This window comes from Anser brachyrhynchus, assembly GCF_964034855.1.
Source record: "Anser brachyrhynchus genome assembly, chromosome: 4".
NCBI classification, from domain to species: Eukaryota; Metazoa; Chordata; class Aves; order Anseriformes; family Anatidae; genus Anser; species Anser brachyrhynchus.
The window spans coordinates 24,682,318-24,702,886 of record NC_137698.1 but is presented as its reverse complement, the minus strand read 5'-3'; the positions used below and the strand labels follow the sequence as shown (position 1 = coordinate 24,702,886).

Below are 20,569 nucleotides of genomic sequence, written 5' to 3'. Positions count from 1 at the left end.
AATGCACAGAGCATGTGAATGCATACTTCATCAGCAGAGTACTGGACTAATTAAAAAAGGGGGTTTGCTGAATGAGGACCTGTCCTTTCAAGTTAAAATTCAGCACTCTTTCATAAACAGGTTTCTGTGAAGACACACAACAATATGGGATGGACTATTTAGATTTTTTTCTTTTCTGTCTACTTCTTTTTCCTCTGCTGAAAAATAATTTTTCAACTTTGAGAAAAAATAGTTCTTTAAATAATTCATTCATTTTACATGATGTTATACTCCAACAGCCATTGAAAATTTGTTCCCCTTCAGTTCACTGTAATAAGTTGTCGCTAGGAATGTCACAGAAAATAAATTCCCTTGCTTCAGCAATGCTGGCTGACTTAGTACTAGCATAGGGAAATTAAAATCTGTTTTAATAACACTCTAAATATGTATCGAACTGAGAGTTTTCATGAATAGTTTGCCTAGAATTATTTCAATATGAAAATAGCATTAATAGCAAAACATTTAAAATGTCAGAATTTTTGTCATGCAAATAGAACAATGGCTAAAAAAGCTGGCATCAGTAGCAGTTCTGTATGTACCACATGTACCACAGTACAAGTTCCTGTATTTTTTTAATTGAAAATTGTTCATACTTGGGGGGGGGATACTGTATCTATTTAGAGTATTTTTTATTTCATTATTATTGTAATATTATAAATATTTTCTACGATCATTTAAAAATAAAAATAAATAACACTGGTATACATTTTCTGTTCTTAATCTATATAAAATTCTTGGTTTCCAACAAACTGAAAATTCATATGCAATTGAGTGAATTTTTTTTTTCAGAACTTTTTCACTGAAACTCCTGGATATAAATAATGCAGGTTACTTCTTAAATTATTTGGAACAGAAAGGGAAGTACTGCAATTGACACTTGAAAATGAACTTTTCAATTTTTTGTTTTTAAATTATTTAAAATTTTACTTTTACAACTTTTACAAAATTTTTCAAGGAAATTAATGCATTTTCTGTTGGATTCTATTGTGTGTTTTTTTTAATTCCGAACACACTTCATTTAACGAAATGGATGTAAGATAATTTAGTCAAATAGGATTTTTATTTGTTTTTTAGTAACAAAAAATCATGGATCTGCAGAGGTCCACTTACAAATTAATTGTCAGAGCTAAGTGGCAAGTTTTACTACATGGGATGAATTAGTTTGACAAATTCAGATGTATTCAAGAACAGGCACTAACTGAAATACCATATTGCTGCCATTCAAAGCCCAGACTTGCATGCAATAAGAAAATTGAATATTTCAAAGTATTATATTCCTGTAATTAGGATAATGACATTTGAGCAATCATGATTTTGAAAGAACACAGCCAAGTCCTAGTTTCTTTTTCCTTACTGTCTTTACAGTATTAGAAAAAGATGAATTTATTTAGATAAAATCATAGATGTGTTGAAAAATAGATAATCAAAATTCTGATGAACAGTTAAATTAACATGTTTCAAAATTAAGTAATATTTGAATATAGGTTGCATCACTGTGATAAAGTACAAGTACCCTTACTGTGGTTACATCTTCATGAACGACTAGTTCTTTAAATGTAATTGCAATTTCATGAACTACTAGGATGTCTTAACATTTGGATATAATTGAAAATGTAGGCTTATGTAAGCTAACTAATTTTATCAACCTTGGTTTTCTAGTTTACAGTTTACAGTCAGTATTGATCAGATGTTTGTAACTGGTGGCTTTTAAAAAATAAAAGTACTTTGAACAAAGGGATGTCAGTGGGTTAAATATAGGCCCTCTGTGTTTGTTATTTTTTATTAAAAAAAAAAAAAAGGGATGGGCAGGGAGTTGGCAGTATCCAGTACAGGCTAGTAAGCTAATATTTTGCATTCTGAGCTTAAAGTTCAGTCCTCATATACCTCCTGTAAAATGTGTACAATGGCTTGTTGTTGGACCAGGACTTATTTAGACACCAAGTGAAATCAATTTAAAAAAAAAAAAAAAGTACCTGTTCCATTCTTTTAAAGGGTCCAGTCCTTTTGTAGGATAAGTAAAATACTTACAGGACACTTACTGATTCTTCAAAACACTCTAGAGAGAATGTGAACATCCACAGCTTCCTGTTAAGTGTTTGAGAGTGCAGTGTGTTGACTTGTTGAAGAATCCAGTCTTTCTATTGAAGTAGGAGTCACTGCTGAATAATTAGCAGACTACACTACTTAGGTCTTTCTTTTGTAATTATATAAATATATGATATATTCTTTTAATTAATTCCAGATTATCCATTAATGTAGCAGAACATTTAGTGTAAAGAAAAAATATGCAAGGATTTAAGATTAGTAACCTATTTAAAGAAATACAGTGCAGTCATTTAGAACCAAGTGTTCTATACTAGATTACCTTTCATTTGTTCTCAGAATTAAGTACAGCTTGCTTAAATCACCTGTGACTCAATCACATGATTCACAGTACAATTGCCTTCTTTTAGTAGAAGATAAAATTTAACAGTTAGGGTTCCCCTGAGCTTTGCTTCCAGACTCTTTTTTGAAGCAGAGGTAAAACTGAATAGCTCCTAGATGTCCATGCTTCCCCAGCAGTTGGTTGTGCTTTCTAAAGACGGAGGTGTTTGAACATGACTGGCATTGTTCGTTCATGAGAACTTTTGCGGGGGGAATCCTAAAGTTTTTGGCTAATTTAAGTCAGTTACATAATGGTATTTCCAGTGTTTTTCCTGTTGTTATTCCAGGTGCTTGAGAAGAGATGACTACACCGTAGCATTTTTCTTGTAGGAAAACATAAGTGGAATGGAGGAATCAGTTTATGCAGCTATTAGTTGTAAAATCTTAAATCCTTTGCTTAATTTCTGATAATTGATGGATAAAGTTAATGCCAGATACAATGTACAATAATAGATTTTTTATTAGAAAATTATTGGGTTATTTTAATATTAAGAAAGTTCCACAGTGATCAGCATTTTTTCTTTTTTGGTTCTAGTTGGGATAGGCTTTGTTCTACGCAGAATCATAGAATTACTTAAGTTGGAAAAGACCTCCAAAACCATCAAGTCCAACTGTTTAACCTAGCACTGCTAAATCTACCACTAAACCATATCCATACGTCAATCATTAACTAATACAGTTAGGCCTTGGCATTTATCAAAATATGATTAATTATATTTTTTGTTATTAAAATTGAAAAGTAGATTTAAAACTGAATAGTTGAAGATGTAAATTAATTATTTCTAGAAAAGTGGTGCAAAATAGTGGATTTTTTTTCTTAATACAAGGTCTGTTCTGTTATGCAGGTGTCAAATTCGATATCTAATGGCTTGTTCTGGCTTTAAAATGTATGAATGCTTCATAATTGCACACGTAGTTTTGGACAACCAAAAAATTTGAAAGCAATTGTTTGTAAACATTACTTTGCTACACTTTTTTCTTGTTCACATTGCTTTTCTTTTGCCTATATTTGCTGTTGTGCAAATATTATATGCCTGTTATGCATATTTACTTATATTAAAATAGCTCACATCTTCAACTGTGCTGCATACCTCTTTGCTCATGGAAGTTATTTGGACAATGTATATTTAACATATTTTTCTGTAGTATAAAATTCTGTTGTTAAATCTGAAACTTGTTTCTATCTTCTGCTGTATTAAAAAATAAAGTCACATCTGATGGAGCTAGGACTACTTTAAGTCAAATATTGCAAAGCCAGCTTCATTGATTTCTCTGGTACAGACAGTAGAGCAACCTGTAACAATTTCAGGGAGAAATAAAAATTAGATTTGCAATCCTTGTAAATATTCCCAGGATATATTTGATTTCATTTTGAAATAACTGTATTCTTGTACTCTTAAAGGCTCTAAAAGTCAGAAACATGTCTTAAGGCCAGAGTCTCTTGAAGGAACAGATGAAGAGGATCCTGTTACAGCGCTGGAGTGGGACCCTTTGTCAACTGACTACCTTCTTGTTGCTAATTTACACAATGGCATTCGACTAGTTGATTCTGAATCTCTGTCCTGTATCACAACGTTTAATTTTCCCAGTGCAGCGGCATCTGTTCAGTGTTTAGCCTGGGTTTCTAGTGCACCCGGAATGTTTATAACTGGAGGTAAGCCTTTTCTTTCCTGATTTGTGGAAAAGTAGTGAATATAGCACTGAGTCTTCTGTTTCTTAACATTTATACAAATTAAAGCATACATGTGTTGTACAAAAAAAAAAAAAATATGGAAAAGAACAGAAAATGACAATGAGCAGTTTTTACATATTTTCTATTTGTAGGGTACAAAAAAGTGATATCAAACTACTTATGCTAAATAATATTTTCCTTATGCACACTTGAGCAATATTGTTAGAGTTTTTTGGGGAATAGGAATGCATTGCACTGAAGGGTGCCATTTCTTGTTCTCCTGCTTTTCTTTCTCTATTTCCAGAAGGTGTTTTTTTTTCCTTTTTCCTGCTTCTTTTCTATACTGTATAGTTTCAAGGTAGGACAACCAGTGAATAAGGAAAGTGAAACTATGAGATTATTTTTATAAAGAGAGAGTTTCCATAGAGTTTATCTGCTGAATTTTAATTAACTAATGTCACTAATTGCTGTTGTTAATAGTGAAATTACCATGGAGGCGACTGTGCCTGCCTATAAATACTTTTAGGATTCTAAGTTTAATTCATTGTCATATTTTTTTTTTTTGCTTAAACAGACCTTATACAGTAAAAAATAAATAATAAAAAAAAACTTTGTTTTTTTTAACCTCAGATTCTCAAGTTGGTGTGTTACGTATTTGGAATGTTTCACGTACAACACCTATAGATAATTTTAAATTGAAGAAAACGGGTTTCCATGGTTTGCATGTACTAAGTTCTCCTCCAAAGAAAAAGTGTAAGTTTACTTTTGATTGTTATTCATTACAGTGGAAGCAAGTTAAGAAAATATTTTTGTGAATCTTGGGTATACCCAAGTTAATCTCTGAAAACTTTTCTTGGCTCTCTAGTTCTTAATTAAGCAAAGTGCTTGCTCTCTGGTGCCGATGGGTGGGACAAATGAATGTGTAAAGGATCAAGCTCTTTATAATGTCCTTCTTTAGCAGGCCAGGCTTTGTACAGCAATTTCTTTTTTTTTCCTTTTTAAATCTCTTTGTAATACAAAGCAATTTCCTCTATATAATTGTTATTTATTACTAAATGGAAAATTAAAAAAATAATCTTATGTTTTTATTTTTTCTTAAGCATTTTTATCACCATCTCCAACTAAAAATCATCATACATCCTCGACAAGTGAGGCTGTTCCTCCTCCAACTTTAACCCCAAACCAAGCATTTTCTCTTCCTCCTGGTCATGCTGTCTGTTGTTTCATGGACGGTGGTGTGGGGCTTTATGACATGGGAGCCAGAAAGTGGGATTTCCTTAGAGATTTGGTATGTCTTATCTCTGTCTTTGGAATGACAATTTTGCTTATATAGCTTTTTTTTTTTAACAGCAGAAAACAGACAAACAAACAAACAAAAAAAAAGGAATAAAGTTTTTATAGGAATCTCAAACAAGCTTTATCATTAAAAAAAAGAGATTAAATTTGTTTTTAGCCAGTAAAGATTTAAGGGTGTTGTGGTGGTGGTTGTTGTTTTGCTTTTTTTTCATTTTTTTTAGCTAAAATTTTAGTTTAATTTCATCTTGTCCACTGAAATATTACCTGAATGGTTTTCTATAATCCAGAATGAAGGTTCTAGTCAAATCTGAGAGAAAATGTAAGCCACTCAGGTGGTGAGGTCACTCAGTTTAAAATGACAAAGACCAAATTATTATTTAATTATTTTTAAAAGCAGAAATTCAAAGCTGAATTTATCACATATTAGGTAAGCATCTTCACTGGTCTGTTGGTTATTCTTGACGATTTTTCTCTTTTCCTCTTTCCCTACTCCCTTTGCATTGAAAAATGTCAGTAATTTTCAGGTGTACTCCGGTATGTGTTTGAATAGAGGTTAGTGTTCCGTGTTAATTTTTAATAGTTTTTTTTTCTGTAAAGCACCTGAGGCTTAACATTTTTTTGTTATTTATTTTTCATGCATGTGTCAAGTTTAGTGCCAGAGGACCGTATCTTAGAAAACAAGCAATTGAGATGCAAAACTTCTGAATGATTGAAGTTTAAACTTCAATAGAGCAGACTGTTTTTAGAATACAGAAAACTTGCCCTAATACTAGTAAATGTTTTCGAATATAATCAACATACAGAGCTTTATTATTTGTCAGATCATTTTTACCTGAAGAACAAAAATATTTCTGTTTTACTATTTATTTTTTCTTACTTTTGTCTAGTGTTTTTTTTTTTAGTAACTCATTTTCAATGGACAATGCTAATGCATCCCTGGCATTCCATCACCTTGTTGTTTTAAGGCAGAATGTTTCTGTTTTTAATAAAGATCTATGAAGGGAAGGAGTGTTATAGTCCAAGCTATTTTATGTCTTTTGATTTTGACTGATTAGCCATAACATATAGGTTATAATATGGTTCATTTTAAAGTTTGTTCTAGAGTTGGAGTTCTGGAAAAAAAAAGTAATAAAAATGGATTCAATATTTGTTTCATTTAAGGGACATGTTGAGACCATCTTTGATTGCAAATTCAAACCTGATAACCCTGATCTTCTTGCTACAGCTTCATTTGATGGCACAATAAAAGTTTGGGATATAAATACTTTAACAGCAGTTTACACATCTCCTGGTAATGAGGGGGTTATTTATTCCATTTCTTGGGCTCCAGGTAAGAATATTTTACTTTAAGTCTAAATGTTCTTTGAATTAGCATTGACTAGCAGCAATTTGTGTTATAAAAGTGTTAGTTTTAGGTAGGAGGGTGTCTTAAAAGTTTTTAAACATAACTGAAGTAATATCTGTAAAACTTGTAAAAATTAGTGGTTCAGAACTCCTTGAGGCTCACCATTAAAAGGACTGATCTCTGCCTTTCATACTGAGACTAGAGGAACAAAGCTCTGCAAAGTTTTTCTAGCACTACATTACAGAGATGATGAGGCTTCCTCTGCACAGTAGGCAAATGATTAAAGGAATTCAAATTCTATTTTATGCTGAAAAAATGGAATATATGTGTTCAGTTCAATCTCATCCTTCTTCATGTAGGATTGTATTCACTGAAGAGCTCCACTTTTATTTTTCTATTTTTTTAATTATTTTTGGGATAGGGAGTACCTTTTCCACAAAGTGTCTACTCTTCCCTAGAGAAGCCACTGAAGTTGGTAGGAAATTTTCTTGTTAGAACTGTTCTGCAATCCATTTAGATGAACCTGAAAGTACATTTCTGATAAAGTTACTGATGTCAGTAGTTGATGATAAGGCTTTCTTGTGATTTAATTCTTTGGACAGCAGATACAGTTGTTTGTTTTTTTTAATTCTAAATTCAGCTTGGTGCTTTACTCTCCTATGATTCTAATGGGAAGCTTAATGTAGTCTGTATAAGTGAAATGAGATGGCACTTTTTAAAAAAAAATAAAATTCAGAGAGTATCTTGCACCATGTTCCTCTTCACAGATAATTTTTTGTGCTACATGGAAATTATGACAATATCACATATGTTATTCCATCTTTTGTGTTATTTTGTTTTAAAATTTAAATTCACTTTGTAGTAGTATCTTGCATTAAGAGAATAGTTTGTTCATGACGGTGAGGGGAAGAATGGGGGTGTTTTAAGATTTGTATTCTGAATTATTAAAAAAGTAAATTTAAGCCAATTGAAAGTATGTACTTAAACTTCTGCTCTTAACTTCGGTTCCTTACGCTTCATTTTTGCCCATTCCAGACAAAACTTTTCTTGTTTCTTTCACATCCCTTACTCCCAGCAATTTCCTTTCCACCTTGTACCATCATATTTCTTCATTCCTAAAATATAATCCAATGCATGCCACCATTTGGATTTGGTCTCAGAAGACCTTTAAACGTGGTGATACCTCTTTTTTTTTTCCCCCTGACTTTCTCCTACCTGAATCTCTTGCCATTCTATGTATGTATGTTCTAAACAGCTTTCTAGACTCCTCCTGTATGGATTGCCTTTTCTGCCTCTGAAGTACAGTATAAAACAACAGCGGAAACTTACCTAACTGTGTCATAGGGTTGTTTAGCAAAATTATAGCTCTACTGGCATAGATGATCACTGGGGTGAGGAGGAGCCAGTGGCTGTTGGATTAGGCCCAAGTTATATGACCTGTAGCATTCTTCCTGATTTGTCTTTAGTATATATGGAACTTTAAAAGCAAATGCTCTACTTCAAGCTTGAAATATTGAGACTGTATATGTTTTTTAGTTTCAGTCATGCATAATGGACATGACTTTTTGTCACCTTAATTGCAAAGCTTTCAGCAGGCATTGAGAATACTTTTGCAACTATTCCACTTCTGGTTTGCCCTTTGCTCAAAATAGGAATATAGAAAAGTAGGTCAGGCTTTTGCTGAAACTGATATTTGCAACTTAATATCAAATGCTGGCCTTAAAGCATAGAAAAAAATGCTGTTTATGTGCATTGATGGCTTCATATTATGTTTATTATGAGAGCTTATAAATGTCTTTTTTTAAAGGAGATCTGAACTGCATAGCAGGTGCAACATCGAGAAATGGTGGCTTCATCTGGGATGTCCCAAGAGGCAAAGTGATAACCCGATTCAGTGAGGTATAATGAGCCTACTTCTCTTTTGGCTATTGCATATAAGTTAGTCATTCCCTCTGGTGCCAATAAATGAAGATCTGTCATGTTCTTAAAAGATGATATAACAAAAATCTGTAGAAAGATTGGTATGGGTGCCAGTTTATCTCTGAGGCAGGTGAAGTTTTTCTTACTTCCTAAGAGTAGATTTGTGACCTGAGAATTGTGAAGCACCAGAAGGTCTCCATTACTTTAAAATTGTTTCTGTAGTGATACATAGGAAAAGCAAAGCCAATTCTTTCTTAAATGTGTATGGACATAAAACTTCAAAACATAAAATGGTGAATTGATGTTCCATATTTTCAAATGTAAGCCCCCGCCAAAAAAATAATTCCCTGAAGTCTAGACCAAGAAGCTGCATTTTGCAGCACGCTAGACAGTATAGTTTATTTAGAATCTTGCCTTGTATTACCTGTAATCTATGCAGGCTTTTACAAGTCCTGAAGTGGCGCCATAACCAGTTAGTGGCAGAAAGAGCTATTTAGTAGTGTAGTATTCTGTACTATTTTGTGTATTCTCAGTATGTATTTTCTAATACTATTTTAGACAGACATAGTTAACTGTGGCAATATCTGCATTGGAGGGAAGGGCTGCTCTTTAAGAAGAATGATGTCAAGAAGAACCTTTTTTAATGAAATAAAGCAAGCAAATGAACAACAAAAAAAAAAAGATTTAGAAGTTCTCGAGTTTTAACATGTAGAAGATTGGAGCACGTGCTACTAAACATCTGTTCTCAAACACTGGTCCTGATGCATGCCCCTGATTAAGTTTTCACATAACACAAATATTCATTCCCACTAACGTCGTTATTAGAACAAGCAGCTAACCTTTATTCAAGCTTCAGATTCATATGAGTTGCTCATTCTTTGTCTCTTGGATACTGGAGAGTAGGGCAGTTTTACTGTCTCTGTCCCTCTGTCCTCAGTCCCAGTTTTCTGGGAGAAAGGGGCTGAAACCCATAGGAGAACAAAATAAAACAGATGAGTCAATAGATAAGAGAAAAAGGGGTGAATTATTTCTTATTGATAGGTATTTTGCATTTTTTGAAGCATGGAAAGAATGGAATCTTCTGCATTGCCTGGAGTCATAAAGATTCCAAAAGAATAGCAACCTGCAGCGGTGATGGATTTTGGTGAGTGTTACTGGAAGAAAAAACAAACAAACAAAAAAACAAAAACAAAAAAATACCAAATGCACATCTCAAGTCAGTGAACTTTGGCAGCACCATCAATGATTAATTTTAAAATTGTTCTCACTGGCCAGAATTTGGTGTATATAAATCTGCTGTATTGTTAGGATATATTTTTCATGATTTTAAGAAAAAATAAAGGAATTGTATCCAAAAGGAGTAGTGTCTAAAACACTTTGATACTGAAACTGATTATTGATTTTTATTTAGCCAAGAATATTCTTCTAGGTTTCTTACCTGTAGGCATAGAGGACACTTATCAAAAAGCTATCCCTCTTGTCTTCATTGTTTTGCCTTGTCGTTTTTTTTAAAGTTTGTTATTTCGAGGACTAGAAATCACTATTACAGAGCAAAATAAAATTTACAATTATATTACTACAGGAGGATAATAGTTTATTTGCAAAAATGATCAAATGTCAAGCAAGAACAATGTTGTGTGTACTTTTCAGTACATTTTCAAACCTTTTTTTTCCTTTGCTACCCACATCCTTTAAATTATTTCCGTATACTTTTTTTTTTTTAAGTTACTGCTATCTGGCATATTTGCGTATAATCAAACTTGAGTTTTGGATAGCCTACTCAGAATGGTAGCTTTTTTCCTCATAATATTCTATTGTAATTGGTTTCAGTATTATTCGAACCGTTGATGGCAAGGTTCTTCACAAGTACAAACATCCAGCTGCAGTGTTTGGCTGTGATTGGAGTCAAAACAACAAGTGAGTAAAAATTAACCCAAATAATTTATATGTACTATTTAATTGCATTAATGTTATAAAGTAACACAAAGTTATTGATTTTAGAATGTGATACTTACTGTCATATTACAGCACAGAAATTGTTTCTGTTTCACAGTAGGATGTCTGTAGTAGCTCTGCATTTCCAGTAGTGTTCATTGTCCAGTATGCCAATTTCTTGTGTAAGACAAAGACTATTTAACTTCTAAAAAGGCTATCTTTGTACTACCAGGAGGAAAACATCTCTGGTTTTAATGCCATATAATGGAAAACCTATATGACAAGGTATGGGGTAACCTCTTTGTAAGGTTTGGGAGATACATAAACTGCAATGAAATAAGGCATAGGGATCTCTTAAGCTACTTTTGAACACCCTGGACATCCACTAGGGCACTGCATGCTACAAAGAGATACCAACTTCAACCCTGAAATGACTATGATTATGTCAACGGTATTGTGCCTGAGACAGTAAGTTTCAGTCTCTCAGGTGATATTTATTTCTGTCAAAAACATAACAATGCAAAATAAGTACTTCTAGTTCTGGCAACCTGTACTGAACAGAATTACGTGTTAGAAATATGCTGTTAGATCCTTCTCAGAACTGAAGCTTAATGTAAGAAATTTAAGACACTTTTAATACATGTCTAATTATTGCTGGTTGTCCAATTCCGAGAATACTTTGATAGTGATAAATATCCATAAGTAGCTATACGAGAATTTATGTCCAGATAAGTTGCAATTCTTCGAAGTAAAAAATTAAATATATTCCACACATAATGTCATCAGAAGGAACCCAGTGTGTATCTACACTTTGGCAAATAGTTTATAAATAATAAGTGTAGTTGAATAAGTCATATTACAGCTCTTCAATTATTATATATTTAATTTGAAAACAACTCCCTGAAGATGAATCAAAACATAACATGAAGTAACACACTATAATTTTAAATGTTTGTACACTATGTAATCTTATAAATTGATAATAAGAAGCATAGAAAATGTATTGCAGCATTCTTTCTAACAAAAAATAATATTTGAAAAACTGAATCTATCAATATAAGGCTTATTTAAATATTTTTTCAAAGAATTATTTGAGAATACCCCAAATTTTAATACTTGGGTTTTGCTAAGTGATTTTTCAAATACTTCCGATGACAAAGTAGTCATGCTGTTCTCTACATCTCTTCTGAATTTTCAGTTTTGTCAACTTGTTTCTTGGTGAGTTTCCTAATACATAGTTTGTTCCGATAGTGTCTATAAAGTTTCAAAAGAGAAGAGGAAAAAAACATCTGTTTTAGGCCTCATCCTCCTTGACTACTTGTCTCACTCACGCATACTTTATGGGAATTGTAGAAACCTTTGTGTTAAGATAGTTATAGTCTGTGAGGGTCAATGTTTTTCTTTCCTGTGTTTTTTCTCTGTAAATTATAAATTATGTTTTCTCTATATTTTAAAATATATTTTCTCTGTAAATTATAAAACATGCAGTACATGATAAAAAACTGTATGTGAAAACAAATACAGATGTCATTGCATAGACTAACCAAAGGATTACAAGAAGTATAAGAGTTAATTTAGAATATGTCATTCGAGTGTGACAAGAACACACTTCTTTTCTTAGATAAATACACTAAAAAGCAAGGAATAGAGTTAATTGGCAAATGATTTCTGAGTTATAAAATTGAGTTGTACTTGCCTTATAAGAGATTAAGCAGCAAACTGAGGTTTCAGTGTATCTAATAATAGGAATGCATTTTTTTTATAATACTAATACTAGCAACAGAAATAATTGTCTTCAGACTGTCTGGTTTTAATGCAGGTATGGACAATTTTGTGTTGAATTTTTAATACAAATTTTTGCACCAGGATTTGAACTCAAATTTGTGTTAAGGGAGAAGCATCGCAGGGGAATTTGGTAGCTGAAAGCTGACTTATACGTGCTGGCCATCAGAGGCATGGAAAAGAGCAGACGTTCAATACCAGGAAAGGGGAAGGTTAGATTGGCTTCCTTTTAATGCCTGCTAAGCTGAATATTTAGGAGGCAACTGAATATACTGCAATATTTTGCAGATAATTGCTAATAACAACATGAGAACTTGTTGTCAAAACCAGTTATACAGTAATTCAATCTACTAATAGTTCTGTGCTGAGTTCTGAATACAATATACTCACTATTTTCAGAAATGCTTGGTCAGACTAGCGCAAATACTATTCCCTATTTTAACTAATGGATCTTTTTTTTCCGATTTACTCTGAAATACACTTATCAGTAGTGACATCATAAAGAGACAAAGTAGGAGCAAAATAAGATACTTTAAAAGTAAATTGTAAAATATGCATCATACTTACTTTTAGACTCAAAACCCATAAGTACTTTTCCTGATTCCAGTGACTGATTTTTCCTGTTTTATTTTTGCAGAGATATGATAGCCACTGGTTGTGAAGATAAAAATGTTCGTGTTTATTACTTGGCAACCAGCTCTGATCAACCGCTGAAAGTTTTTACAGGGCATACTGCAAAGGTGTTTCATGTACGATGGTCTCCTCTGAGAGAAGGGATCCTCTGCAGTGGCTCTGATGACGGGTGTGTATATCAGAACTATTAGGAAAATTTAAGATCTTTAGTTGCACTGTTTCTGGCACCTTAAAAAACTCTGTGAATAATAGTCCAAATCTCTGTGTTGGTCAAATTCAGTGTTGCTTTGCTGTTAGCTTAACACAGTGTTTTGGCAGCAGAATAATTATCTAAATTTGTCACAACTGCTGTATCAATGCAGTTTTCCAAATGCTTTCCCAAGAGCAGAAAGTGCCTGATACTTGTTAATCACAGGAGTTGAGACAAGGATGATACTACATGCTTATTCTACATTTAAAGATACATGTGCAAGCTTTGGTCTTGAAAGAGGAATTCTTTGAAAATAAATATTCTTAGAAATAAATATTCTGAAGTTTAAAATACTGGCTGAAGTAGAGACTGTCTTATTTCATGTAGGTGATTTGATGGACATAGATCTTTTGTATCCTTTTTCAGTACTGTTCGAATATGGGATTATACGCAGGATGCTTGTATAAATATTCTTAGTGGACATACAGCTCCAGTACGGGGACTGATGTGGAATCCTGAAATTCCTTACCTTCTAATATCTGGCAGTTGGGACTATACAATTCGAGTCTGGGACACAAGAGATGGAACATGTTTGGACACAGTTTATGATCATGGTGCAGATGTGTATGGTAATATTTTAAATATGTTTTATGTCGGTATTAAAATGGATTTTAATCAAACTGGGTTTTAGATAAAAATTATTTGACTATATTTTTAAACGCTCTCTCTACTAGGATTAACATGTCATCCTAGTCGTCCATTCACTATGGCATCTTGCTCTCGTGACTCCACTGTGAGACTCTGGTCATTGACACCTCTTATAAATCCTCTACAAATAAATATCTTAGCAGATAGATGTTGGGATGAGGTTATTGGTAATACGGGTAAGTAAATTGCATATACAGTTGTTCTAATTTTCTGTATGTTACTAAAGGAAAAATAAAGTCTAAATCTTTGTGTTTGTTAGATCGTGCTGTGGAATCTGGTGCTCCTCCTTTGCTGTGTGGTAAAGTTTCCAGGGATATTAAGCAAGAAGTGGAAAAACTGACAGGAAATCCTCGAGGAAAGAAACTAAGATGGTTTTCAGAATGTTTTTCAGTAAGTATTCTACAAACATAAGGATGTCAGTGACATCTTAAGGATGTCAGACAGGTTAAGGTTGTCCGTGTTCTATACTCACTCTTCTGAAGTTAATCTCTAAAACAGAAGTTGCTTTCTCCTCTACTATTCTTCTCTCTCTTTCTAAAAGGAAGTTCAAAAAATATTCAGAAATCAGCTCTCTTAACAATTCTGCTTGTAAGAACTTCCATGACTGAATTGTTTGTCACTTGTGAACATCAAACTTTCATAAAGGAAGATAGGTGGAATTAGCTTAATTTTTCATAGGAATAGTTTGCTTTAATTAGAATCTTCCTTTGAAGAAAAAGAAAAAAATACATTTTATGAAACTACATTGGATTTTTTTTATTTTAATCCATTAAAGAAACACCTTCATTCTGGTTGAGGTTTGAACTACCTGAGTGTCTGTGCCAGAACTGCTGGGAGATGTGGATCACCCATGCCCCAGTATCCATCTAGTGATTTTGCTCCACTGCACAGTAACATTTCCTATAAATCATTGCAGCCTTTTTTGTGCAGTTAAGTTAAAATTATAAACTACTGGGTACCTGTGTGTGCTTATCTACATGGGAGCTGAAATTGAGGTAGAACAAGGACAGAAATGTCCTAGAAATTACAGTTTGTGTCAGACTATTGTTATTTAAGTGAATGCCCTGATCTACAAAGATCAAGCAAAAAATACAAAATATTTTCAGTATGTTCAAACAAATGTTTGTATGTTTTGATTTCTGTCTAAAGTTTAAGGTATAATTCAGAAATGCTGAAATGCTTTTCCTCAATTACAAATCCTGAAATTTCCTGACTGTTTTATTTAAAATATTTTTAATGCAATTCTTTGTTTTACAGAAGTTACACATTTGGATGTCCCATATTAATTCCTGAGTAAAACTATTATGGAATATTAGAATTTTCTAACCACAGAAATTTTTTGATCATCTCTGTGCAGTGCTTTTTAGAGTCCAGAAGCTAATGTTATGCTTACAGTATTGTGAGTCAAATGATAGCTTTCAGGGATTGAAAAAGGAAAATTGAAAAGAGTGATTTTTTTTTTCTAGTACATTCCTCTGCTTTTTACCAGCTCAGAAATGACTGAGCTTCTAAATATGTATCCTGTTACTCTTAAAAAAGCTCCTTCAGGTCAAAGGTTTAATATTTTTTTCTTATTATCCTTTTAATGACTCATTCACTTCTAAACTTCATTGAATGTTAAGCCATCATCCTTGTTTTACAGAGGGGAATATTCAAATATTAGACCTATATGAATGCTTAAAATTTCAGCAACAAAAAATTTGCTTTGAGGACCTGCAAAATTTTGTGTGTATACTGTTATATGTATCTATTTTAAGATTTTAGTGTTGTAAACTGCATTGTGGCAGCTGAGACTTGAAGTTGTTTCTTTACCTCACCCATACCTTTGTTCTACAAAACAGAGTAAACAACTATTTGGGTAGCTCTTGCACTCCAGCAGCTGAATGTTGTTCTATGCCTGCAGTAACCACCACATAGCTTGTAAACACTTGGGAGCACAAGGGAGAGCTCAAATGATGAGCCCTCAACTATGGCCACACATAAGCAAGAACGTGAATTCATGAATCTTAGTGTATCTTCAAGTCTCTGAGAAAAACGAAGAGGTTGTAGTGTCTTGAACTGTCATGTCTTCACGGTAAAGCTTCTAATATTAAAATGGTCTGAAATTATATTTCTTGGAATTGACTGAGAAGAATTTTCAAGGTCTTTACAAGTTTAATTTCTCTTGAACATTATTGTAATTCAACGTTTTTTTATTTTTCCCCTAACAATTCTAGCCTCCGGGAGGCAGCAAAAATTTGTGGGATTTAGTTGCTGTAATAAAAGGACAGGATGATAGTCTGCTTCCACAAAACTACTGCAAAGGAATTATGCATATGAAACATCTCATTAGATTTAGAATGGTAAGTGAGTTGTAAACATTACTTGAAAATGGTTAATAATCCACTTAGGATTTCACTCTTTAAAAATAGCACTTGATACTTTACAAAAGGATCAGAACTTACCTCATGCCTGAAGATATTTGTGCATTATCAGTTCTCTGTGGAATACTCATCTGTTAGAACAATGGCATCTAGGTGTGTCTGCATGACTTCATACATACTCAGTGTTAAAATGCTAGGCTACGTATAGAGTACTTCTGTATTCAGTAAAATTAAATTCTTTTTATAAACACAAAAGTTTGTATTGCGTTTAGATGCAGGGGCAGGAATTCATGTCTGAAAATGGAGGAGAGGCAGCAGAAATATGCAAATATGCTCTGTGGCTCTCTGGAAGGAGGGGTGGAAAAGCAAGAACCTGTCATTAATAGTGATACACAGTTGAAGAGTGACTCGGATGTGAAATTCCAGAACCAGGCCACAAATTTATTTGTGGTTGCATATGTGAATATGCAACCAGATGTACAATTTGTATAGAATATGGGGCTATGTGGTTCTTTCAGGAACTTCTCAGAGAAACTAATCAATCCTATACTCTAATGACTGGGTTGGAAGTAGAGGAAAGCAATCTAGTAGTATGGATTAGAACATGTTTAACTGTCCCCTCACAGGATTAAATACCTGCCAGCTATTACCTGATGTTTGCTGTCGTAGGCTGTCTCTTTTGCATAAGTTAAAAGACTCTTAAAGAATGGCTCTTAAGTGATGGAAATTTTCTACTGGTGATATTGACTGTAATTATAGCAGTTACTTTGCTAATACTGTGAAAGAGACAAAAAACAAAACATGCGACAACCATTTATCTCAGCCAGCTAGCCTATGAAGAAGAAATTCATTCTTGACCCCTGCAGTGTAAGAAATCTCTTATCCATGTAACTGATGTTGGGAACTTAAAACTCAGGTGAGCCAGAATAACTGCAGTAATTGCTGATCACTCTGTGGTTAAATGTTCCCATCAATTAAAAGCATTTTGTCACCTTTTTGTCGACTTGGAATCCTGCTTAAGCCCTATAGGAGAAAGGAGGGATAAAGTACTGCTGACATCCTGCGTATGTCTGCTAATATCATTTTTTTGTTAGGAAACTGGATAATGACATTGCAGCAACTAGACATTTCATGAGGATGTAGAGATCTAGAGCAAGTGTGCTTTTTGTTTTTTTGATTGTTTTCTTCTGTTTTTCTATTTTTAGCAACCAAAGTTGATTTATTGATTTATTGGAAATTTTAACATAAAAACGACACAGAAGATAAAGCTGCCAAATAAGAAAGTAATGTAGTTTGTTTAAAAAAAAAAAAAAATGCTTTGCCTTTCTTAGCAGAAATTATTCTTTCTTTATTTGGAATTACTATAAGAGTAATAAGTAATTTCCAGCTCTATGCTGGAATTTAATTTGCAGCGCTATTCATAAATATTTTCAAAAATACTGAGATTTTTATGGTGGACAACTGGGTGGATTAGTGTTACATATGTGAAAATGTTTAAGAATGAAATGAAAATATGTAAAAGATTAAAGGAAGATAAGGAAAATGTATATGTGCATCAAAATACTAACAGTTATAACAACATAAATAGTTCACTGTCATTTTACTGTAATCTCTTAGAATTAGTATTTTCTCAAAAGGTTTCTTTCTTAAATTATAGCTTTTATATTTCATTGTAATGCTTGATTATAATTCATTCTTAAGAAAACTTGTTTTCATCACAGAAAACCAACTGGAGTACTCTTTAATTTTTTTTATCAGTCCAAAGCACAAGAACTGACGACTGTAAAAATGTCCAAGTTTGGAGGTGGTATCGGTGCACCAAGCAAAGAGGAAAGGCTTAAAGAAGCTGCAGAAATACATTTAAGATTAGGACAAATTCAGCGATATTGTGAACTGATGGTAGAGCTTGGAGAGGTAAAATATCAGACCATTATTGAAAACAATAAAATACAAAAGTTTATGAAAACCAGCTACCCAAGTAAAGCTGGTATAGGAACAAAAGGGATAATAAATCCAGAAAAAAGTGATCCAGATATATTGTTTTTAACATACACAGACTAATAAATAGCTCATTAATATTTTAAACCTTTTGATGAATTTATTGTAACAGAAGAAACATGAAAAATAATTAAAAATACAGCTCTTTCCTAAAATAAAATGCTCAGATAAAACGTATTGCTGCTTTCTTCTAGTGGGACAAAGCTCTCTCAGTTGCACCTGGTGTATCGATGAAGTATTGGAGGAAGTTAATGCAAAGGTAAAGTGATAAAAATACAGTGCTGAATTGTAACTTCTGTTCATAAAATAACATAAGTAGGAAAGATATCAGTAGTACTTGGGTTCTCTTACAAGATTATAGTGATGTTACGTTTTGTTCAGTAAGGTTTGGGCTGGAACTCTTAGGGATTTCAACAATGATTGGGGGTATGTAAATCAAGTTAAAATGTTAAACATAAATTATAAGTTTGACTGGAAAGTTATTATGCAGTAGAGAGCAGTATCCTTACAACTCGGAAGTCGTCTGAGATCTGGAAGAGTAGATGTGTTTCAGTGAACTTGAACTTCATCTAACACCTGTTCCATAAAATGTGGTGATCAATTTTATATGTAGACCTTTCTTGTTTGTTTATTCATTTGTTTAATTAGGAGAGCTGATCAGTTGATTCAGGAAGAAAATGATGATGTCATCCCATACTGTATAGCTATTGGAGATGTAAAGAAACTAGTTTCTTTCTTTACCTCAAGAGGCCAGCTTAAAGAGGCTCTGCTTGTTGCGCAGGTATTATTACATATACCAGTGTATGCAATAGCATTTATGTATTCATTTATGTATTCATTTCTGATTCTGAAGATGACGAGCATATTTAAAAGGCTAGCTCTGTTCACGTTTGCAAAATGGCTAAATAATGAAACCCTACTCTTCACTTTCATTCTTTATTGGCCAGTTTTTACTAAGAAATCATAAGAAGGTATCTCATGCTTACAGATTTTAAGTCTGATTCTTCTGAATTGCAGTCAAACAACTATAATGAAAGCTGATATATTAGTGTTTGGTTAAAGTAAAAAATTAACCTGATTTTATCAGTCAGAACTGCCCTTAACTTTTAAGGCATGTAGGATTTCTCTTGCATTTCTACGAAGGTCTTGGTTATACTGCTTCCTCTAGAATCTTCGGGTGAAACCATTCAATTTCAGTAGTAATCAATATAGGAAATCAACAGTGATTCTATGATTCTAACTTTTAAATGAATGCAAAAAAATAGCGTAACCTATTATCACGAGGGACATGTCCCTTCTGCTTCCTAATGTAAGCACAAGTTAAAGGGTGCACAAAACATGCAAGACTGATATTTTGTTTCACTCTTTCTTCCTGTCATTTTATTCTTTTTGATTATTTTTTTTGTCTCCTTAGTACAGCTTGTTAAATAAAACTGTCAAGATATGTCCCTGGCACACTTTCTCATGCCTACCTGTTCTCAAGAGTTTAATTGGCTCATACCTGGGAACTTGAATAATAATGCACGTGAATTGGTCCCTTAGAAACTGTCTATCTGTATTTTGTTAAATTTAACGCGGTATAAATTGTGAACCTCAAAGCACCTTTTCACTTAATTTTTTGGAAGACAGGCATTACAGGGTTTGCTTTTATTACAATTAACAGAGTAGTGTGTTTCAAATGTTTAATCAGATAATATTAAGCAATAAAATGCCAGGACTTAATTACCATTTTAATTGAGCCTTGAATTTTAATGGCATTATACAAGCTGCACCTTAAAGGGCATGAAGGAATTTCGTTATAAGCCACACTGATTTCTTTTCACTTAACATTAGAAATAATGTATTTCAAGAAACAAAAGAGGTTTGGTTTATGCCACGATATAAACTTTTCCAGATTGATCGGATTGCATATTGAGGTGTGGCCATGGAGTTCATCCTCCACTCTCAGCCACTTTTTCCTAGGAGAGTAAAAATCAAGTTTGCAGGCTTCACTGTCCATTTGAAGTTTATTGAAAAACTGGAAAAATCCTCTACAAATGCACAGGGGGGGAAGAGGTCTCTTGCTTCTGTAGAATTTCTTATATGGCTGAATAAAAACAGGCTAAGATTTAGCTATGTATAGGTTTGTTGGTCTAAACGTTTCCTTTGTTCTAATTGGGCTTTAGAAGAATTTTTACAGATCTCAAATTTATCTTTGTTGAAAATAACATTTCATGTCAGTTTTGATTGGCACATTAATGAATCTGTCATTTTATTCACTTCTA

General features: G+C 33.1%; 1 protein-coding gene across 8 annotated transcripts in view; it reads left to right on the top strand.

The window, feature by feature from the left end:
• The window catches only part of WDR17 (WD repeat domain 17), a 62,185-nt gene that overhangs the window by 26,659 nt on the left and 14,957 nt on the right, over positions 1-20,569 (top strand). For all 8 annotated transcript variants that reach the window (XM_080590492.1, XM_080590491.1, XM_080590488.1 and 5 more), the window contains 15 exons: positions 3,866-4,117; positions 4,766-4,888; positions 5,236-5,423; positions 6,593-6,761; positions 8,584-8,675; positions 9,758-9,840; positions 10,527-10,613; positions 13,051-13,215; positions 13,663-13,865; positions 13,971-14,120; positions 14,204-14,334; positions 16,161-16,286; positions 18,066-18,221; positions 18,500-18,564; positions 18,954-19,086. In XM_080590492.1, coding sequence (XP_080446618.1) covers positions 3,866-4,117; positions 4,766-4,888; positions 5,236-5,423; positions 6,593-6,761; positions 8,584-8,675; positions 9,758-9,840; positions 10,527-10,613; positions 13,051-13,215; positions 13,663-13,865; positions 13,971-14,120; positions 14,204-14,334; positions 16,161-16,286; positions 18,066-18,221; positions 18,500-18,564; positions 18,954-19,086 — 2,123 coding nt within the window. The remainder of the gene's footprint in view (positions 1-3,865; positions 4,118-4,765; positions 4,889-5,235; positions 5,424-6,592; positions 6,762-8,583; positions 8,676-9,757; positions 9,841-10,526; positions 10,614-13,050; positions 13,216-13,662; positions 13,866-13,970; positions 14,121-14,203; positions 14,335-16,160; positions 16,287-18,065; positions 18,222-18,499; positions 18,565-18,953; positions 19,087-20,569) is intronic.